A 24,403-nucleotide genomic window follows, 5' to 3' on the forward strand; every position below is an offset into this window, starting at 1 on the left:
TGTTCAGCATAATAAAAGAACGCTTAAAACGAAAGTAAACTGAATAGTCACTCATATGAAGACAATTATTTTTTCATGAGACAAAGGAAAGGATGGAAGTTCTATTTCCATTTATGGAATAAGGTATCAATTACGAAAAATTTTCTATTTTTTCACTTTTGGTCACGATTTATTTGCTCACACATAAAAGTCAGTAAAATCACTTAGTTATTGAAGCTGAAAACTCTAAACCTGAATCGTAGATAAAATTGAGATAATAAACTTCTTCTGCTACTATGAACTTTACAAATTTGTGTCATTGTAACTACTGGAACTAACAAATGTACAAAAAAAGTTGCTGTCATTTAAATTTCTAGCATAAATGGCAACTTGGATGCACCTAGTGTCTTTTAATTGAAAGCAACATCCCCCCTCAATATTCCCTGAAATTTCCAACTTAATAATCTTGGTCATTCATGGGATATTCCAGAAAAACCCTCTTAACAACCTTTGTGCACATAGTGCCTTTCAAAAAGATTATATTGCAGAATCTTGGATTTTTCACGGAGTATACGATTTGAATAGTTTCACGGGGTTAACAACTTCAGTTTTAGTGTACATATTCAAAGAAATTATTTGAGTCAAAAGTCTGAAACAATTTAAAGACATAAAAATAACAATCAGCTGCTAAATCGTCGTCATCTATGCTGATGAGGGGCTAGATGGTTTTCCTAGTTAGTGTACCAACTATTAGTTCCTAAAGAGTATATTATACAGTATGTGTCTACATTTGTTTTGTTTCTGATACATTGAAGGTAAGGAAAATTTTCCCCATGCGGTTACGCAGCGATTATAAACAAAAATGCATCACAATGACGCGATTTTGCAATTGTTACAGCAATGATGGTTGCAGCGACCGCTGCAACCTAGATAAGGATGTTATAGTAAAGAATAGCTCCAGTAATATGATTCTGAAAAAGCTAGGGCATCCTAGGCCACTCTAGCAACAAGACCTAGAACGAAGATCTAGTTGCAACTAAACAAGCAACCATATACGTATGTACTACTTTTCCTGAAAATTTGCATACTAACATTTTCCAGTGAGAAAAGATGACATACATATAGGTTTCGACTTTGGAAAATTTTCTTTACAGCTTAAACTTTGGAAAATGCTTTTTATTTGAATGATGTCACATTCATGTGTGTTTCAATCATTATGTCCCCTTTGTTAGGGTTTACAAGCCTACTTAGCACGTCAGAAATTTAACCTGAAGGTCATGAGTTCGAAACTTACAGTTGACGATTTTTTCAATGGATGGTTTTTTCCACAGTCGAATTCTTCTAACTTTTTTATATGAATGACAGTCACAAACACTTGGAATAGTTATAATGAATTTTGCTAGAGTGTTTGCGCTAAATATTTCAAAAGGCACATTAAGATTTATATGGTTGTCGACAGTACACAATAATTTGTTGGTAAAGAAATGCAAAAAAGATTTCCCGAACAAAATATGATAAAATTAAAGTTAAAAAAAAAACATCTGTCTTTCGTTTCACCAAGCGAAGCTTGGTCACCTAACACTACGTAATATACGTACTAGCAAAAAATCTGTCAATAAGAGGCGTAAAAAAGAAAATAAGCCGCAGTAATTACTATCTTGGGAGAATCGGACATCTCCTTCCCTCCAATTTTTAGTCTGTTGCCCCCCCCCCCCATAAAGAGAAACCTTGTTCCTAAAGATTCCAAATCCATTCTCGACAGTGAGACAAAACAAGGTATACATAGCATTACGTCATAGTTTCCAGATAAGCTATAACTTAAATTAATCTAACCGACACTGTTATTTGTATAAGGTAATATTGTTCAGCCTATTCCGTAAATTCTTAACTTCACCAGCTTTTTTTAAAGAAGGTAATAACAGCCAAATTTTCCATGAATGGTAAATGTAAAATTTTCCTCACAGACATAGTTGAAAATAATAACTGTAAACAGGTGATGTAAATATATAAATGATTTATAATTTATAAAGGAACAAAATGTAATATAAACAAATGACTAATGTGATAAAGCTAATAATAATGTAATAGCATAATAAAATCCGAAAGCTAAATAATAATAATACAATAAAATTAATGTATAATAATTCAGGTCAAAAGAAATTCTTACTTACCCTCCAAAGAAATTAGCCTCTTTTATACCAGTAATTCTATTAGAATGCCCACAGAATTTTTTTTCGTAATCATGGGCGGATTTTCTCCACACGACTTCTGCAGGCGAGAGTATTCCGGTCATTACTTCATGATTCCTTATTGGATGGAAGTGACAATTCATTCTCTCATCGAGACTTACGCATTCGTTATTAGCCCCTAAATGATTAAATAATATGAAATTATAAAGATAATAAACTTTTTATAATTTGAAATAAAACTGTAGTATGACTATAAATACAATAATGGAATATAAAACAGAAAACAACAAAATGTATTACAATTTAACATAATTTTAACCCGGAAACGTCTGACAAAGTTTTTGAATTCATTTTATGTTTAATTTATAAATGTTTCCCGTTGAACATTTTAATTTTGACACAAACCTTTAATATTTTTTACTTAATTGAAAATCTATTTAATCTTACGAAATTTCATTTACACACACATTTACCTTCGATAAATCAAGAATTTTCATTTAATAGTGAGCTTTCTAAATTTTTCTGAGCTTTTTAAACTCAACCTTCTGAAAATTTGTCTGATACAAAGAAGTTTTTTATCCTTATAATACATGAAAGTACTAACTGACAAGGACAGCTCTTTAGCCCCACATCAATTTCGTGGAGACTGAAAAAAAAAATTGTTTTTAATTTTAATTTCTTTTTTTTTTATTTTAATAATTTTAATTTGATTTTAAATACAATTTTAACTATTCGATTTCAACTTATTGTTTTAGTTTAATCATGGAGTAAATAGACTCACTTATTTTAGCAAATGATTGTAAAAACCAGAATGAAATGGGCGGAGACAAAATGAAATGGGCGGAGACAAAATTTTAGCCTTTATAATGCCTTTCAGTAAAACCTGAATTTGAGTGTGAGTGACCTTGGAAATGGAGATTTTTTTTGTAAACAATCTATAGAAACAATAAATAAAATAAAAGACAAAAAACAATTTAATAGAAACAATTACAATAGCTTAAAGAATTTCAATTTATTTCAAATTTCTGAAAGAAAGAGAAACATAAGGCAAACTCATTTTATCTCCCCTTTCAGGTCTGTGGACTTTTCTTTTTTCAGATAAACACGAACTTACTAATTATTTCTAACATCTAACTGAGAGATGAATGAACTATAAGGCTGGGATAATAAGTATTATAAAAAACAATCCAAAATCTTTGCAGATGGAACACTTCAGTCACTATTTGAACTGAACAGAGAAAATAAATAAGAAAAATCAAACAATTTCAGTTAAACTTAACAGAGAAAATAAAAAATAAAAATCGAACATTTTTTGCTGACAGAGAACTTAACAGAGAAAGTAAAAAAAATCAATATTTTTAGTGATTCAAGATCAAGTAAACTTAAACGAACTTTTATTTAACTTTACATGATATTGATCCAAGTTTTTAAAAGCCTGGTCCATTTTACATCCCTTTCCTTCACTGAAGTTCATGGGCTCGTGAAAAAAATAAAACACTTTTTTATCCATTTTGAAACGGGTTGATAGCTTTTTTTTATGCTTATTACGATCAACTTTTTATTCCTCTCTAAGACTAAAAAAATATTTAGTCTTCTCTTATCTAATATTAGAACCAAAGTTATCACGGCCATAGACAAGCGTTTTTAGCACCTCAATATTAATTATCAATTAATAGCTTGGCTTTTTAGGGGAGGAAGCAATAATTTGCTGTTGATATGTTTTTTTTGTTTTTTTTTTTTTTTTTTAATTAATCCTTCAAATCCTTATTCTATAATGGTGTTTTTTTTATATTTTTTGCTATGCCCAATCAACCGATTAATTTTTTTTTTATTTATATACAAAGAGGAATACACATGAGGGGAGAATTTTGATACTGCATCATTGCACTGTCATCGGATGTCCACATACCAATAAAGTTTGAAAGTAACTCAACATTCGAAAGTGCTTAAAAAACGGCTTCCAAAATTTAACAGATTCATGTGACAAAGGTACAAATAAAAGTACATATTTTGAGGCTTCACTTAAAGAATTAATGAGTTTATCAATTTTAGCCCCATCCCATACCAAGTTAAAATAAGTACGTGTATATACGTACGTACAACGGCTGTATGGAAGGAGGGGGAACGGAACAAAAAAAAAAAAATCGAAAATTTATTCATATGCATTTTTGCTCCGTTTTTAAGATTCATTCAAATTCATTTATTTCAAAAACAAGACAGCTCTCGTGGGCAAAGCCCAAATATGATGTCTCTTAGTCATAATTAACAAAATAAAGCTGTCTGATAAAACTTCGTCAGAATAAATAAACTAAAGGATAAAAACACTTGAGATTGAGAATAAAATTATCTGATAAAACTTCGTCAGGATAAAATAAACAAAACAATAAAAACACTAGAGATCACTCTAATATTTCACAAAGCTTGGCACAAAGCTTTAACTGTAGCGCATGGTGTTACAGTGGACTGGGGTTAGTTTCGGAACCTTCTGAGCCACTTCCCTGGGACGAGATCTTATAGGGACAAAAGGTGGGGGGTGGAATGATCGGTAGATGGGATGTTGAAGGAGGGAGGAGCCAAATCTTTGGCATATTTTTTCTCGGCGAGAAGAAAGGGATTCAAGTTTAAATTCCTTGAGATAAAAGGAGTAAGGTAGAGGGGATCCGCCATAAATGATTTGCAGTGATCTCTTCTGAACTCGTTCTATTTTATCAATTTCATCCTGGGTAAGGGCAAAGTGCCAAACCGGACAAGCATATTCAACTAAGGGGTGGATGAAAGTGTGAAATATTGGCTTCAGCTTGTCCTTAGGAACTCGAAATTTTTTCAGTGTTTTAAGCATTTGGATTGCGCCGTTAGCTTTTTTTACAATTGTCTTTGTATTCTCCCGCCATGAGAGGTCAGAAGAAATCACCACATCTAGTAAATTTATTTTATGGCTTATTAGCTCGGAAGCGATAGGAGATTCGAAAGACGGTTGAGTATTCTGAAGAAAAGAAAATGTTGTGACCGAGCATTTGTCTTTATTCACGACCATGTTTAGTTCATCCGCCTCTGAGGTAACTTGGTCGATGAAACCAGCAGCATTGGTCTTTGAATCCTTAGATACGATTTCCGTCAAGGACAAGTCGTCAACGTATTTCCATCTGTCCCCCAGCTCAGAAGCAATTTCATTTATCATGAGGAGGAAGACCAGCGGCCCGATCACAGTTCCTTGTGAAATTCCACAAAAAACTGGCAGAGAAGTGAAAAATTGGTCTTTATACTTAACAGTTTGCTCTCTATTTGTTAAGAAGCTCTTCATGATTTTAATAATAAAGCTGGGTATATTTTTTCCGCCATTTTTTCTAAAAGGATTTTGTGATCAACAAGGTCAAATGCTTTTCTGAAATCAATTGTGATTAACAAGGTCAAATGCTTTTCTGAAATCAATTGCAATTAAATTTATCCATTTTCCAGGTTCATCCAGGTGCTTTAAAATAAAATCAATTAAATTAACAAGGTAATGAACTGTCGAACACTTAGGGATGTTACCAAATTGCTTTCGATCAGTTACTTTCAAAAGATATTTTTTCAGCCATGCGGCAACAAAGCTTTCATATATTCTGCTAAAAACTGACGTAACTGTGATCGGCCGGACACCGGAGAAATCATTAGCTGCTCCTTTCTTTGGAATGGGGGTAATAAACCCTTTCTTCCATGTCTTTGGAAAATATCCTGTTTTTGTTATATTATTGAAAATTATCTGAAGGGGAAATGATAATTCTTAGCAAATACTTTAATGACAGCAACTGGAATGTCAAAAGGGGCAACAGAAGTTCTTTTTAACGAAGAGAGTTTACGGATTATAATTGCCGATGAAATATCAGCAATTAAATTATCATCTGAAGGAGTAGTTAAACTTACTGGAGGATCCTCAGGTGGAAGAGGGGGGTAAGACTGCACAATTGAAGTCAACTGGTTGAGAACTTTTGCCAGTCAGACTTTTTACTTTACTGAAAAACTGCGACGGCTTGGACCCCAAAAGATGGTCAACTTCATTTTCATAGTAATTTGCTTGTACCTTTTTAATTTTCTATTTTATTTGGTTTGCCAACTGTTTTGCTTGGTTCACTTGAACTTTTCGTATTAGATGCAATTTATGTTTTATCAGTTGCTTTATTTTTGAATTTGCGTATGGTTTATCACTAGAACAGAATTTAGTCTTACGTTCGGGAAAGCACTCGAGAAATTTTGAATTTACCTTATTATGGAATTCTTTAGCTGAAGAGACCACGATCCAGTTTTCTCCCGTCATCCAGTCACCGAATTGCAGCAGACCATGGTCAGTGATCGGCCTTGAAGTAACTTCGGTTACTGAATATTTAATTTTCACTTTTTCCAAGGGGTTCCACTGTAACATATAATGATAACTTCCACCAAGTGGTGCTAGTTTACTTGGATTCTGGTAATATTCCGAAAGATTTGTCAGGATTACATAACAGTTGATAAAGACATCGGTGGGTGAGGGAGGGGGGGTCAAACCATCTAACCCTCCCGCTGGATACGGTCTTTATACGCTCATACGTATAGAAACATATATAGAACGGGTTTACTTTCAATATAAATTTGTCATTACGTTTGTTATAATTTTCTTCTGTTTTGGTGACGAAGGCATACAATGAAGCACAAGAAAACCTAAACGAGACACGTGAATTTCGATCTCGTCCGTATCTTACCATGTAACAAAGGTTTCAAGCATTCCTCTAAATCATCTTTAAGATCTCCGATCCAGTCTTGTCTTACTTCGTCTGAAAATTTCTCCTCAATAATCATTACAACTTTTTCGGCCTCTTTCAGTCTCTTCAAATCCAAAAGACAACGGGCCAAACAATCATAGGCTTTCATGCAATCTGGATCCAGCTCAATTGCTGATAAACAAGTCCTCGAAGCATCATATACATCACCCAGCCTGAATAAAATTAGAAACTAATCAATGACCTGAAATTAAACTCAAAAATTACAAAAAAAAAAATAATACAACGATATAGTTTTATATAGAAAGTTTTATAGAGAAAGATGTGGAGGTACCCATCTTGAGCTGAAACTTAAGTCCAAGCTTCAAAATAAAAATAAAAAGAGAAACAATATATAGTTTGATATGTGTTGATATACATACCACTGAAATATACTATTACAATTTTAAATTGAATAATATATATTGAACAAAAAATACGTTCTTCAACACATTTTTAGAGGGGTTGATTAACTTGTGAAAATTTCAAAAAGTATAAATTTTGATTGTTTTAAAAGGTTGGGTAAATTTGTCGGAGTGGGCATGGCTTTTTTTTCATAAATTTATGGTTAGCAAGGTTGTGAATTGTTAATATTGGTTGCGTTATCAGTGTTATCATTATTATGCGTGTGCATATTATGTGTTATTTTGCTGTGACATCAGACAGAATTTTACTGAGAGGAAGGGGATTACACTAATAGGATTTTGTAACAGCAGGGACAAGGAGTTAAGACTGCCAAAATCCCTTCTTTCGTTTCTTTAGCGCCTTTATTCTCCTCCCTTACTTTTGCACTTATATTTTAAAAAATTCGTACGATAATTACCATTAATAACATAAGTTACATAATATATTGATAAAATGTTTATGGTCATTAATTATGACAATTGACATCAATTATAATTGTAATTATATTATTTTTTCTAGTGTGAGAATTTGGCGCTCATCAAATTTATCAAATTTAATTTATAACTGAATTAATTACATTCATTAAAAAGCTCTCAAAACGTATTTTTTCATAATAATAAGACGACCAAATCGATTTAGAATTTTAATAATTCTATTGTCAGCAGATTTAAGACGGAAGCTTAAGGATTGCATCCACTTTTAGATATCCACTTTTAGATATTTTATGAAAATTCCAAAACATTTTTCAAAGAAAAGCAAAGAGTGATATTAAACTTAAAACGAGGAGACAAATTTGTACAACAAGTCAAACTTGCAACGAGCAGAAATTATAAGGAGTGAAGAGATAAAACCTAAAAACCGAAAAAAAATTAAAAAGAATGCTTAAGTCAAACCCCAAAATAACATTAGCCTGTATTATTATAATTAAATAAGAAGAACCTGCAAGGAACAGTAGAGTTCTCTGATACGCTGATTCTGATGGTGTGATTTTCATTAAGATTCTAAGACTTTTAAGGGGTCCCCCCTTTTCTTGAAAATCAGGCTATTTTTCTCCGGCTCGTGGCCTTTGATGTGTAAGACTAAACGTAATGAAACTTGTATGTTTGGAATCAGCATAATAAGTCAATTCTTTTGATAAATCTTTTGGTATCACACAAATAAAATACAACATAAAAAAGGCCCTCTAATGCATCAAACATTTCAACGATTAATAATTTTTATTTAGTTTTAGTTAAAGCAAAGCAACAATGACTATTGAGAGCTGAGGGGGCAGACCCTCTTAACTGTTTGAACGATGTATGCATGTACTGTATGTCTGACATCAAATTTTAAAAGCCAATAAAGAGAACAGTTAATAAGAAAAGAATAAAAATGAAAAGAATAAGCGATGGCAGAAAAGAGGAAATAAACAGTTCAAATACCATTTTCTCTTCATCAAAATCTCGGCTTTATCTGAATGAAGCATGGCAGAATAGGGATACTTGGTTATGGCGACATTGTATAAATCGATAGCCAAATCGTATTTTCCATTCTGAAATGCTGTATCTGCCTATAAGCAAGATATATTTGCTAATTTAGCTTCTCATTAGAAACAAACTAAACTTATCAAATTCTCTGAGTTAAAAATGTTCCTTGTTTCCAGTAAGTTAAAATTGTTAAAATAAGTTTTAATTCAATAAGTTATCATTGACTCTTGACAGTAGTTTATTATTTTGTAGAGCAAATTACTTGTACACATTGGCCGTTTTGGCCTCTCTTGCACACATGGCAAAATCTTGATTAGCCCCTCCCCCCTCCCCATTTCCCGAAAATTTTCTGGACAAATTTTAACAAGATGTTCATTTATTAACAAAATTTTCATTTATTAACAAAATTATATGGGAAAATTAAAATTTCGGATTAAATCTGCTCATACTTACTGCCAACAGCACCCTATACTTTATTTTAATAAAAGTAAAATTTCAAATATTATAAAATAAATACAGCCGTTAGATTATTTGAAATGCTGGGCCCCTAAATTCCGGCCCCCGGGGCAAGTACACATTCCCCCCCTCCCCGTATATCCGCCTATGCTTGTACATCCTAGAGATATTTTCTGGCGACGTTGTGGATCAACATTATTAATCATCAACCTGCATTGGTGAGATATCGCTGATAGACAACGGCGATCTAACAACCAACAAAGGCTTTGTCGATAAACTCTGTGGATTAAAACGACCAAACAATCAAAACAGTTGTTTCTCTTGATTGCTGGTCCAATTTAGCGAGGAATTTCAAGCAGAATATCATTGGGAAACAATTTCTTTCATTCTTACAATATTAAGAGAAACAAAACAGTTATTTTACCATAAAACTAATAAATAATATTTACTTTTAGCTTGATCTCTTGCTAAAGAACGACACGAGGTGGTACATTTTTTGTTATTATAAACCCCACTACCCACCTCGATAAATTTATTTATATAAAACTGGAACTATTATTAAACAGTAAAAATTTTCAGAGTAAACACGAGTCAAATAGTAAAAAAAAATGTACAATTTTTTGCTAAAACATTTGGCAATTTTTTTCCCAGAATATTACCAAAAAATGTTTGGAAACTTTGTCTTATTTCCAACAATAGCAAACATTCATGTTCTTGCAAAAAGTATTATTGATCCATAATTGTTAATAAAATAAAAACATTTTATTTGCTGAACAGCATTGTAAATTAAAAATCTGTTCACAAAAAAAGAAAGAAAAAAATATATAAAAATAGAAAACGTCAATAGTGACGGAACTAAAACCCCCGTGAGCATTCCTCTCGGTGGCTCTTCTTGTTACCTTATATCACCACATCATCCTCATTTTTGCTAAATTTAAGCAACTTAGTAATAGCTTATGAACCTATTCTTGCATTCTGAGTTCAAAACCTCCAAGTCCTTCCCTTTTCCCAAATATTGGAACCTCAAATTATCAAAATACACTGCATAATTACTCATGTATATGTAACTATAATATTTAGAAAATCTAATATCTAAGCAAGATTATTAACCCTTTGATGGCTGAATTATGAAACTGTGATTATAAATAATCGGTTTTGCATAATTACGCATGTATACATAAATATAATATTAAGAAAATCTAATATCTAAGCAAGATTATTAAGATAAAAATAATTCAAGGAGACAGATCTTTGGAGGCACACAATTACGTATACTTGCGGAACGCAGTGCACAACCCCTCCGTCTTAACTAAATGCGCATTTCCCAAAATTTCTTAATATTTCCCAAAAATTGTAACTCGTTTGTTGTCATTTCAATTGTTATTCTCGTTGTAAAAATTGTCCTTGCCAAAATTATCATATTCATTTTTTTTTTGTCATCACCAATTGTCTTAAAATAAAACTAAATGGAATTGCATATTTTTTTTTCATTTTTTCCCCTTTTTTTTCGTTTTCAGTACTTTCATCCATAAGCTAATCTCAGTATCATTTAAAAATAAAAACTAACCGATTCCTTCATAATCTTAACAACCGATGATATTTCTTTACTTTTAATGCCAGCTCTCGGCGACTGTAACTTATCCAGAGAGATAAACGAGAGGTATTCGGTCAAAAAAATCATCGAGCATCTCCCGTTTATTTCTTTGTGGTTCTTCTTTTTTCAGTATTTTTAATCGGAAAACACTAAAAAACATTAACAAAATAAGAACTAACTTGCTCCTTTATGAATTTAACAGCTGGTGGTATTTCTGTAATTCCAATTCCACTCTGATAAGCTCTCGATAACTTGTCCATAGAAATACAAATATCTGTAGGTTGTCGTTTTTCAAAAATATTAAACAGATAGATGTGTTCATTCCCAAGATTCACAAGTAGTTTTTGTCCTCTCGGATCAAAAGCGACGTGAGTGGTAGCTATACTGCTGTAATGACGTAAATACGGGCATTCAGGCATTTCAAACGACAAATGACCTGAAAATTAGTGTTTTCATTGTTTTGAAAAAATAGCAATTACCTGGTATTGCCCATCTTTGATCTGGAGAAGTGGTCAGTAAAGAAACATCAAATTACGTCCTTCAACATGCCGTTAGCATTGCTCCCCGACGTTTAAGTGATAATTTGTGCCTTCTCTCAACTAAAACGGTCTAACTTGATTTTTTAAAAGTTATTTCTAGTCTATTTTTGGTTCACGACCTCAGCTTTTTCTTTACGTCGTTGTTAAGCGGATTTTTAATAAATCCATTTATTGAATTAATCATTCCTGAGGCAGCACAGTATAAGAAAACACGACTAAAAACACTGTGAACTAAGGTTCAATCCTATTTGTATTAAGGCACTCGAGGAGTGACGACCCTTGAGGTTAACATAAGTGTACTGCTGTGTTGACCTCAGGCTACTTTACGCTATGATGATTTATTATAAATATTATGAAACATAGATATTACATTAATGTAAAATTACGTAATACATTACATAACATTATACAATTATATAATTAATATGATACTATATTATATAATATAAATGTTGCATAAAACTTGCATAAATATTATCATAATTATATTTGCTAGCAATAATAAACCTTTTTTTCATAAGACCGTTAACATAACCTAAGAGAGTTTCTTGACGTTTACATTCGTAGAACAGCTTGAATACAATGTAGAAAGAGATCTGGAAAATTTATTTCACCTAACACATAGATTTCCAAGTTCAGAATAAATCATAGGCCTAAAAATAAAGAAAGGGATTCACAATGGCTGGCTCAATATTTTTAGGGGGTCAAAAATACATATAAATTTAACTTAATATAATCATATATTCTGGAATGGGCATTACTCAAGACAACAATAATACTAAAATGACTTAATTATGTCTATTATTTTTTGAATTACAATAAGTTTTGTCAAAAATGTCCTTCTACAGACACTCATGAAAAAAAATGGTGGAACAGTCGAAATATTTGACTTGGCCAAGAACTCCACAAAATGAACAATAGTTCAGTATTTCTCTTACTTGGCCGTACGATGCCACGTAAACTTTCCCTTTCTAACATTTTGGGTTTAACCATCACACCAATTTAATAAAAGAAAAACTTTTTCGTTTTTATAGATATGTCCTAATAAACTGTTCACTTAAATTCGGAGTTTTTATGGCTCAACGGGGAAAAAGTCGAATATTTACTTTTTATAGTCTTGATTGTGAGTTCAGAGGAGACACTTTTTCTGTGAATTATTTATAATCTGGATACCAGCAATTTCGCAACCTAACCTATGAACAATACATGAATAATTCATGTTTTTGATAAGACTTGAGGATATTTTGACTTAAGTTGACCCATTAACCTATTCAACTTTGTGAACATAGTGAATATTTAACCACATTACTGGTACTTTTCTCGTTGCTGTTGATTAGTTTGAATTTATTGAGGAACAAATTCAAATTAGTGTTCGAATTTGTGATTTTGAATAGTTCAAATTTTTGGAAAAAAAGGAGCCTCCAAAACAACCTCCTGATAGAGATATGAGTACCCTTTCAACCATCTTCAAAAGCCCATGCTAGAACCCCCCTCCCTACAACTATGTCTGTACCAGCGACCTCTCTGAAGGGTATTCATACCCTAAACATGGATACCACCCAATGCCCATCACCCTCAACAACTAATACTGAAAAAGACGAAGAAGGCTTTAAGATAGTAAACTCGGCCAAGCGTTGAAGACAGAGAACAAAAAGTCCACCAGATTCAGCAACAATACATCAAACCGATACCACAAACAACTCTTTAAGAAATCCAGCCGATTTCCCGGTAATTATTCAACAAGTTTTCCAAACTGATAATCGCTTGTTTAACAACTGTGATCTACCAAAGTTGCGAGTTTCCCTCTTCAAGACCATTGGTTGCAACTTTAATCAGAACATGAATAGATCAGGATCCCTAGATATCCTTTCGAACGATTCCACATCAGTGAAAAAGGTAATAGAGCTGAAAAACGTTGAAAATATTGTTGTCACAGCCCGTCTGTAGTCCACAAACCCGATACAAACAAAGATAGTGCTCTACAATGTCCCTAAATCGTTTCTAAACTCAGACCTGATGGAAGCATTGATGAACGAAAAAGGTGAACGTATTCCAGTCTCTAGTGGCCATATCCTTGGTCGCGATACCACTGAAACCTCAAACTTTAAAACAGTGTTGTTTGAGCTTCAAGGACAATTTAATATTGAAAAAGTGCTCCTCTTTGGCCAACAAAAATCTTTCAAGCCATACCAAGAAAAGCCATTACAGCATAATAAATGTCTAAGGCTTGGGCACACAGATAAATACCGCAGAGCGGATTCCAACATTTGTAAGATTTGACAAGGACCATAATGAGTCAAACTATCGATTTGACCCTATATGTACTAATTGTAAGGGCAAACACCAGTCCATAGATAAAGGAAACTGTCCCAAATATAAACAAGGGGCAGAGATACTAAGAATGGCAAAAGAGCAACAACTTCCCATCCCTTTTGTAGGCCCCAGGCCACCAACAGGCCCCAGACAACCAGCAGCCCCCGGGACACCAACAGTTCCCGATGCTTCCCTTAGTGTTGAAAATTTTCAGAATAATCTCATCCGAGATAAAACTAATCCATGGTTCCCCTTGATACCAAGTGTCCCCCAAAAACGCCCTTTTGGAAAATCCTGCGCAAAGATAGACATCAAAACCAACAAAACTACCTGGAATTACTCACCAAAGATGTCACACAGTAACTCCACATGCTTTGGAAGATGAATCAACCATATATTTTATAAGAATTAACCTCTCTCATAAGAATTAACCTACAAAAAGATATAAGATTACAACCTGATCCATCCTGCTTTCCTAACCAAAGTGACCCAAACCCCACCCCTCCTACTCTGAAGCTAGCTACCAAGATTTTTCCACAGTTTCTTAACATCATACTTTGCACTACCCAGTCGCTTGAGAACAAAATTGATATTCTGGACAGTCACATGCGAGATAATAATATCGGTGTTGCATTCATAACTGAAACCGGGAATGTCTGCCAAGACCGTGTTTCGCTTTCTGGCTAATCATCTGAGTTTGTGACCCGTCATGATCGTGGAATAAATGGAACAGGTGGTGGTTTTGGTATTTTTTGGCGTAAGGATGTTCCTGTGTCTGTGCTTTCAAATTTTGAACTAAAAAACAATGACTTTGAAGTGATATGGCTTTACTGCAAACCCTTAAAACTTCCCCGGTTGACCTCTTGTCTAATTTTTAATTAGTGTTCAGGTTGATTGGATCAACATTCTGTTGATTGGATAAGGTCCAAATATTCTACCCCTGGCATTTGTATTATTGGTGATTTTAACCAGACCAGTAAATCACGGCTTAGCTCATCATTTTGCCTAAAACAAGTGGTGAAAACTACTACCCATATTTCGGGCAGTACCCTAAAATTTTCACAAACTTTGATAGTTATTATATTGATCCAAAAACCCTTAATCCCTTGGGCAAGGCAGACCATTTGATTATTGTATGGAAAGCCAAGCATGCAATGCCTAAGCCAAAGCGCCAAAAAATTACCTATCGTCCTTTATTAGATTCCAGTATACGCTCATATGGTATATGGCTGACTGAAGAACCATTTGATGAAATGTATGCTGAAAGTAACATTCACAAGAAAGTTGATATATTCAATAACCTCCTATATAAAGAGGACCTTGACCGATTCTCTGTAAAAAATGTTTAAAGTGTGAAAGTGACAAGCCCTGGATAAGCTCATCATTAACACAGCTTAGCTGCAAACGATCACAAGCTTCTGATAGAGAAAGTCTAGCTGCTAAAAAGCTGAGGAATAGAATAGTGAAAGAAAACCGTAAAGCTTTGTCAAAAACCGGATTCAACCTCTTTTTTCTACTAACCCCATGCAGTGGCACAAATCTGTAAAAATGATAGCTGGGAAGATTCAACGTAACGATCTTCTTATTTACAAAGACGACGGAAGTAAGCTCTCAGCTGAGGATGTTAATATGTTTTTCATCTCAATTTGTAAAACCCACCCTGCCCTATCCAAAAGTGAACTTGCTAGAATTCTTGAACACTGCCCACCATGCCAGACCCAAACCCTTGAAGAATATTTCAGTCTTCTAAGAACTGCTTAAACTCAAACCCAACTCTTCCAACTACCCCAGTGAACTACCTGTAAATTTAATTCGTGAATATGCCATTTTTCTCGCTAGACCATTCTGTCCCATCCTAAATTCTTGTTTTGCTGAAGGAGTATATCCTTCTCTTTGGAAAACTACATATGTGAGAGTTATACCCAAAACTAAACATCCTAAATCTCCAGAAGAACTGAGGCTTATATCTCTCACCCCTGCCTTCGCAAAAGTGTTGGAAGCATTTATTGATTAAGCAACACTCAATGAAATTTCCACAAATATTGATAAATATCAGTACGGGGGTCTCAGATGCTACAATACCACAATTTATCTAGTACACCTGCATGATACTATAGTAAAATGGTTTGACCAAAAAGATACCATCGTTAATCTTGCCATGGTGGATTTGCACAAGGCTTTCGACCTAAACTCCCACCCTATTGCTCTAATGAACCTAAAACTAATGGAGGGGGGGGACAGACTAACAGTTCAGTTAATCGCTGAATTCCTGTCTAATAGAACACAATGTGTGTTTCCTCAATTTGAGGGTGTTACTCTGTCCCCTTCTCGTAAAATTACGTGTGGTACCCCTCAAGGCACCAGATTAGCCGGGTTCAAATTTGTGGCTGTGATAAATTTTGTGCTGAGGAACTATGACCAAAGATATAAATTTGTCGATGACCTTTCAGTTTTACTTAATTATGAAGCTACAAATTCAAGTGTTACCCCTTGTTTCTCCCATGGCCTGATAGAAATGTTGAAGTGATTCTTGACAGGGACTAAATCAACTATGAGGAAGGACTTAGAACAATTGACCTACCATCGTTGTCCGAAAGAAGAGATACATTGATAATGAATTTTGGTTTATTCCTATTAAACAACAGACACCATAGATTCATAATACCCCCTGTTGCCCCCATCAATATGAAGACACGGGCCCAACATAAACTGTTACCACCAATGAGTCGCACTCGAAGACCTAAAGATTCTTTCGCGCCGTTTTTTTACCAAAATATATAACAAGAGTTAATATTTTTACCTTTTTTTTTTTTTATTTTGTAAAAATCTGTGTAATTTAGCAAGTGCTACGAAACAGATTTATGAATAAACCGGTACCCACCTACCTAACTATTTGCATGATTAGCCCAATTACAATTAACTGGGTTATTTCTAATCTTAAAAAAGAATAGCCTCCAACAACTGGTATGCATTGCATTGGCTTTTTAAACTCTCGAATCCACAACCCTCCTGCTGGAACCCTATCAGGATTGCAGATGCTCTGAGACCACACTGACTGTCAAGACTGATCCAGGGGGGAATACTGGATTTGACCCGTCCCCCGACTCGTAAAAATGCATATAAGATACGCAGAATAGCATAAATGCATACAAAAATACGGTCACATTGCACTTTCTTGAAACCAGAATCCTGCAAGGTATCTAAACATACATAACCTAGGCTAGGCTACATAACCTAGGCAATCAGCCTTTTAACCATTCCAATACCCTCCTTCTCCCCTCAACCCCCAGCTTCATAGCAGAGAGGAAGGCGTGCTGAATCGTGTTTAAACTTGAATCATGCGAAGATATTCCATCTCAGAGCAAAAACAGGGAAAAGGTTCAACCATGGGCTGACTCTGAGTAGTTCTAATGTGGTGCAAAACGAGCTTAGTCCAAGCTGCGGAGTTTTGATGGATTCAGTAAACTAAACAATTTTCGATGATTGTGAAACTCATTCTAGGCCTGTCAACCCAGACCAAAAATTATTCCAGTCTTTCGGACCAACTTAATATCTAACAAGTCGACCTACATGTGCCCCAGCCCAAGGCAACCTCAAACAACAAATGATTTTAGCCAAAAGATTGTAAATTTAGGAAATATATTTTATCTGTCCGATCAGCCCCAAACTTACAGAGCATGTATACTTGGCCCACGGGACTTCAACGCAAAACACCTTTTTTTTTCCAAAAGGCTGAAATGAACAAAATATTATTGATTGTCCGATTGGCTTGAAAAATACAGGAAATATACCCTGAGTGACTGGGACCAAAAGGACTGAAAAATTTCCGCCTCAAAGTCTATGAAAAAACAAAGTCAATGAAGAAGTTCATTAATAATAGAAAAAGGAACAGTATAGAATATATTTTATTTTTAGTAGAATACAACTAGCATTCTAGCATCCGGCAGTTTGAAGGAGAGACAGTTCCACTCTTATTTGTGGTAATTAGTGCTTAAGGTTGACATGATTAACCATGTTTCTTTGAGGCTTCATTAATTCCTCCAATATAATGTCTGTTTATTTTTTAGTTTGAATTGAATTCCTTTGAATTTTTGTTATCTTCTGTTTCATTTATCTATTAATAGTAATTTCTTCTCATTTTCAGCTTGGCTTATTATAGGCCTGTATTTCTACTTATTTCGGGGACAGTATTAACATAGTTACTTACCTTTCTTTGAAAGACCTTTAGTTTCAACCCTAACAAACCCCTAGAAAGCTGTATAAGGGCAACTTTATTAAAAACATCGGTAGGATTAGCAGGAAGGATTGTCAGTGCACTGAAGAAGGCAACGTGGAAAAGCCAAAGTAAAGGGTGCTTTTTTGCCGCTTAAAATACAGGATTATTAGTCTGTGAGCAGAGATTAAGATAAGTAGTCCCGAGTGCAAAGCCTATTTTGCCTAACAGAAGAAAAAAAAAGGATATTGGAAGCCACTGCAATATCATATGTCAAGTATGGCGCTAAAATGTTGCAATTTAAAAAAGTTTTTCCAGAGGAATTAACTTTTTATCAAAAACAATATTTTTCTATTACTTTTTTGATCCTCCAGTTAATCAACTTCAAATAATTATGACTTCAAATAACAAATATCATATGTGAAAGACGAATAGTTTAATATTTGATAAGAATTGTGTTTCTGAGTAATTGTTATTCTTTTTTTGAGCATTTTTTTCTGTGAACTGTTATTCGTGTGAGCCCCTGCCAGTGACGTCCAAATAATGATAGTTTAGGTGTGTGTGTGTGGAGGGGGGATGTACATTTCAAAATCTAGGGGGGGCAATCTGTCTTTTTTTACATTTTACAACAAAAATGCCCTTAAAAAGGTATTTTTCAAAGTCTTGGAGGGAAGGGCAGGAAATCTAGAGGAGGTACATAGATTACAAATTATGAATATAAATGAAGAATGACTTGGATGGAAATTAATTAAGAAAACTTATTAGATCTTAAAACTAATACTCTAAGACCAAATAGTGCTATAATATGTGGGATTTGATTACTAAATTTTTCTTTGTTTCTTCCTTTATGCTACTGAATATACAGAATTTTATTTCTATCTCTTGCACTTCTTTTTGTGATTTTACTATTAAGTATCTTTAAAGTGTTTGTAGTTGCACTTGCTGCATTCCAGGCTGTAGAGCCTACCAGATCATAGGGCCTCAAAGGGCATGAGGATGAATTTATCTTGTTTTGTAATTTGAAATAACATTGATTGATTGAGAATTAGAATGTATGTCTGCAAACTAAGATTGGAATATTGGCAGCCACGGTAACGACGATTGCGGAGTGTGGCTCTTAAACAAGACATGTCGAACGGGTCAGAAAGATGCGTGCAGAAGAACTGGAACATGTTTTCCAGAAGAAAGCTTAATCTTAGGTTCTCGTTTGACTAAAGCAAATAATATACCAAATTCTAGGCTGTACAGAAAATCTGGTTCAATCCCACTGTCTAGGGCTACAAGAAAACAAACAATAAGATGGTTATTTTTATTATCTTTTACGGGAGAGAGGAAACTTGTTCATTTTTATTACTAAAAATACCAAAAAGGCATTTTCAATGAGATCATCAAACAATCTATAGACAAAGATCTTTTGAAAGAATTTTTCATTCTTGTTTACTCTTTTCCTCCAAAAACTGATATGAAGACCAAAGCAACTTTACGTTCTCCCCTTATGCTCTTCCGTGGTTGCTTGTGATCTAATTACTCTGGCCTTGAAATTCGCTAAGTAAACTAATAGAATTAACTTTTATAGCTCTCGCTTCCATTTTGACAGCATCGACACTTCTAAACTGTGTATTTTTTTTCTTATACATTTAGTTTAAAAACTTAGTACTAAGAAGACTTAGCACTAAGGTAATTAACTTCCAAGACGCTGAAAAAGGTAAAAGGTAAGACATACTTTACCTACCAGGAATAAAGTAATTAACACAGCCATCAGGTAGTAAATCCTTATTTTCAGGTGAATTTCTATCATAAAGTGAATTCAAAAATGGATTGATTACCTGAAAAGGGTTATTCAAAGTTAAACTAATTTATTATATGAATTGTATTTAAACAATTACGAGGCTTAATGAGGAGGCAGTTAATACAGTTTGGTTATCTACCTTTTCATTGTTTTTTTTTAATGGAGAGATAATTTATTCACAAAAAATCAACAAAAGAAAACATGAAGCTCAGTAAGCTGGGCTTGTGCTGCCACTCAAAAAAGGCATTAATTTACATCAGTGCATTCAGGTTCCCATTTCACAACAAATCAAAAAATATATAACACATATAGAACTATTTGAGAAAAAAAAAAGCATGTAGGCACAGATGTCTCAACTGCTCACAGAAGCCAGACCTTTCAAAAATATTCCTGATAAAAGATGGCGTCTGAGACCGCAGCACCGGAAAAATATGACGAGCAGAAAAAGCAGACTTCGCAAACACTCTAATCGTCCTTCTATACTAATATGGATTCTCGATAAATATTCTTACTGAGATGAGTCTATCAATTCCATAAATAACACACCCAGCTGAATTGCGAAGAGCATATAAAGGTTTCAGGTGAATATAAAATGTTCCAGACCAAACAGAGCAACAGTATAGTAAATAAGGATGGACTAATGAGAAATATAAAAGACGCATGACTTTCTGGGGAAACCGATGCTTTAGCTTCCTTATTATACGATCATATCATGCCTATATTCCTTGCTTCTTTCGACGATATACACTGTACATGCTCTGAAAAACTTCATGTTTCATCAACTACTTCATCAAATGACCTTCTAGGCGATCGCCAATATGGATTCCGCCGGAAACGCTCAACATTAGACAGCCTAGTGGCCCAGTATCAGGAGTGGATAGAACTTCCGGCAATGGAATACGACATCAGGCTATTATCCTTCGACATTGCGAAAGCTTTTGACAGAGTATGGCACCGTGGCCTGCTAAAGAAACTCAATGTGTATGGTGTTCGTGGATGTCTGTTGACAGTGATTGAGAGCTTTCTTTCCGATCGTTCGCTGCGGGTTGTTCTTGACGGGTTTATTTCCTGCTAATATCCAGTGAAAGTAGGGGTACCCCAGGGCAGAGTCTTGGGACCTACACTTTTCCTTATTTACACAAACGACATTAGAGACAACCTCGCAAACCCTCTGCATCACTTTGCCGACGATACCACGACACACTCAGCCGTCCCTAAACACAAAGACCCAACACAAGCCTTCCTTTTCCTACAGATGGATCTTTTGAAAATTGAAAAGTGGTCTGATGCATGGATGATCAACTTCAATGCATCGAAAACAAAGGAGCTTCTAATTACCCGATCAAAGGTGCCACGTGAACACCCCAGTTTCATCTTCAAAAATGAAGCTATAAAGAGAGTCGACGAGCTTCGTCTACAGGGGATTCATTTCTCCCCCGATCTCTCTTGGAACAACCACCTTGATCGGGTGAGAACCTCCTGCGCAAGAAAGCTGGGAGTTACTCTTCGCTGCAAAAACCTTCTTCCATTAACCTCTATCATCCCACTCTACAAGTCTTGCATCAGACCCATAGCTGAATATGGATGCCCGCTATATGCTGATGCTCCGAAAACGCTGTGGGCACCACTTCAGAAGATCCAGAATAGGGCGAATAGGGCGGGCTGCACCTCTGAACATGAATCGCTCCAGCCTCTAAATGAAAGGTTTGATGTAGCGTCGATGGCTGTTTTCTACAAGTACATGAATTCGCCTCCTTCAGACGAGCTCTCTCGAATTGTGCCCCCTTTTGTCCAGCCGACAAGACAGACACGAAGGCACACAGCTCGGTCCAATTATCTAAAGGAGGATACGCCGAAAACCGAGTGATTGAGGAACAGCTTCATCCAGCGTTGCACTTCTATCTGGAACGATCTTCCAGGGGATATTATCCCTGCAAATCCCTCTGTTGACATCTTCAAAAGAAGGTTCAATAGACATTTAAAACCTCGAGGCCATTGAACTAGGTAAATGAATAGCGGCATATCAGATACTTTGAAGTACCTGGGGCCGTGAATATTGAAAAAAAAAAAAAAAAAAAAAAAAAAAAAAAAGTACTTCACTTATTTCTAACGTCTTATTGTCGAGTCTCCTACTGTAAGCTCTTGCAAAAAGGGGTAATATGAAGGCGATCTGCCTCAGACAACGAAACCTGATTTGCTGTGATTTACTTTCAGCTTGATTAGCCTTAGCTATTTCTCCAATTTTCCCATATCGTTACTCAGTGTCCCTAAAAGGTGAGCTTCGGTGTGCTCCATAGCATAAAAATTCATATCATCAACAAATAGTACAGGAGATTTCCCAGGTTTATTCGTTTCGTCTCCAATTCCAACAATCATTGTCAAATCACTGATTGCTTGATGGATGTCATTAATACATACTGAGAGGAAAAGAGGGCCGCAAAGAACACAGCAAAGAAAAGAAGAAAGATAAGAAGAGAAAAAAAGAACACCGCAACGAACATGGTATTCACTTGATTTTACATCATTCAGTTGCATATACATAGATCGGTGACTCAAATATGATGAAATAATTTCCAGAGCATTTCCTCTAATACCACAATTATCCAACTTTTTCAGAAGAATTTTAACTTAGAATTTTTCAGAAGAGTTTTAACTTACATTCATTAAATGTTGTTTTTGTCCTTGACTTGTCAATTGGTGAAGCCAAAGATGTCCCCGGTCTGGCGGCAAGTCACAACCACGCTCAATGGTAGGTGAAGCATGAATGACAATTTTGTATTTTGTATATTCAAGCCAAAACCAACAACGGTGTATTTAAGCTTACTCTTGAATAGACAGTATATACTTTTATAGAACTATAGGCCTGTTTTCCGCTATTTCAATTGTTAATGACAATTTTCGGTTAGCTTTTGAGATAATTATTGTTGATTAATAAATTTAAAAATTTGAGGAAACGTAATTAGCTGCGAAATTTAAATATTCAACAACAAAAAAATTAACATAGCACTCAAAACTTCAGGACAAGTATAAAAATACAATACGAATTTGTAAAATACAAAATCTTTTACAGTTAGTTCCTAAATGAAGAAAATGTCAAGATTTTTTTAAGAATTCGAGTTCGTTTAAAACTCTAACTTCGGACGTAATTTTTATTTTGATTCTAGCTTAAATTTTGATTAAGTTTGGTCACAAGAATAAGCGTAAAAAAATTAAAGATTAAAACATATTAATTTGGTGTTTTTTTCTTTAGGTTCGTTTTTTTTGTCCTTAGGACTTTTATTTCTATATTTTTTACTCTTTATTTACTTTTAAACACTGTGGACGGTCGCGTGGTTGTCTTGATCAAAATATCCGCATATTTATCCTCATTTTCTTCACTGGCTGGATATATTTTATTTTTCTTCAAATTTTTTTAATTTAATGCAAAATGAACACCCACAGTGTAAAGAAATAATCAAATAAAACCGCATAACTCCTTTTTGTTCTTACAAAGGTGATAATTCAAACACCGCTTTAGACGTAAGAATGTAATCTAATACCCCCACTATTTCGATATGTAATTTATATCCAGGCTTTATTTTTTTAAACCAAATTACGCTCTAATAAGACCAAGACCCAAAAATACCCAATATCTAATCTTATACGTATACGGTTTTATCTTTCTTCTCTCATAAATTCTTGCATACGGATCATCCCCTTCAACTGTAAGTTATTCAGACCTAACAGGATTCATAGCAATTGCCTTGACTTCTGATACAGAAGAACAAGGAACCATCAAATTCACAAAAAATGTTTGAGCTAGTTTCATCACAAACGTGCGGCTCTCGTAAATCAATCTGTCTAAAATAAAATAACATATTCATAATCGTGCAGTTCTCGTAAATCAACCGGTTTAAAATAAAAAAAAATGTATTAATAATTGGTCTAGTTCTTGCAAATCCGTATAAAATAAAATAATGCAATAATGTTTACATCACGCAGAGATCGCTCAAAGCGTTCTTAGGAACTAAGTACTGACCATGAACAAGTGTTTTTAAAGCTTGTTAACCACACAAACATTACGATTGCGAGAATCGCATCAAATTAACTTGAAAAATTTACAGAAACCTGATGAGACGGGCTATTTTTAATATCGAAGTTGAAAGTAAGCATTTTACACACCTCCTTAGAACTATTAGGTGAGCACTTTTTAGACTGGTATCAAGCTCCCCAGGTCACCCTATGATCAAAAAGCCCCCTCCCCCCTCCCATTAAGCAACTTGAACTTCATTTAAAAGATACGGTCGAAAATAGTAAAAAAACTTATTCTATTCTAGTATAAAAACAAGTTGTTTTTTAACCCAGAGTAAAGAGTTTAGAATCTAACAAAATCAAAAGAGTGTAAGTGTATCCAAGCTGTCTAAGATCGTAGATAGATTTTTTTTTTTTGCGAATGTTATCTAGTTTTATTTTTCAGGTCAACTAGAGGAGGTATAAAACTAAATCCACCACTACTATTTGTGTCCAGATTTTTAAAAGGGTATATGCTGTTAAAAATTGTTGAAAAATTTTTTCCAGCCTACAAATACTAAATTCTAAATTTAGGGCCACACTAAATTCTTAAAGAAAAACCGAAAAGATTTGAACTATTATTTTCTTTTTCCCTGAAAAGACTATGCCACTATAAAACAAACAGAAACTAATTTAAA

The 24,403-nt window shown here is 34.4% G+C and overlaps 1 protein-coding gene across 1 annotated transcript in view; it reads right to left on the bottom strand.

Annotated features, from left to right (window-relative positions):
• LOC148953876 (WD and tetratricopeptide repeats protein 1-like) overlaps positions 1–23,415 on the bottom strand; it is a 32,610-nt gene extending 9,195 nt beyond the window's left edge. The window contains exons 1-6 of the mRNA XM_089086000.1: positions 23,353–23,415; positions 19,659–19,752; positions 11,041–11,297; positions 8,767–8,894; positions 6,884–7,116; positions 2,151–2,346 (exon numbers count right to left, since the gene is read on the bottom strand). Coding sequence (XP_088942126.1) covers positions 2,151–2,346; positions 6,884–7,116; positions 8,767–8,894; positions 11,041–11,280 — 797 coding nt within the window. The 5' untranslated portion in view covers positions 11,281–11,297; positions 19,659–19,752; positions 23,353–23,415. The remainder of the gene's footprint in view (positions 1–2,150; positions 2,347–6,883; positions 7,117–8,766; positions 8,895–11,040; positions 11,298–19,658; positions 19,753–23,352) is intronic.
• Between the last annotated feature and the right edge of the window lie 988 nt (positions 23,416–24,403).

Source organism: Artemia sp. Qi Xiang Cuo, chromosome 3 (assembly GCF_049724085.1).
Source record: "Artemia sp. Qi Xiang Cuo chromosome 3, ASM4972408v1, whole genome shotgun sequence".
NCBI classification, from domain to species: domain Eukaryota; kingdom Metazoa; phylum Arthropoda; class Branchiopoda; order Anostraca; family Artemiidae; genus Artemia; species Artemia sp. Qi Xiang Cuo.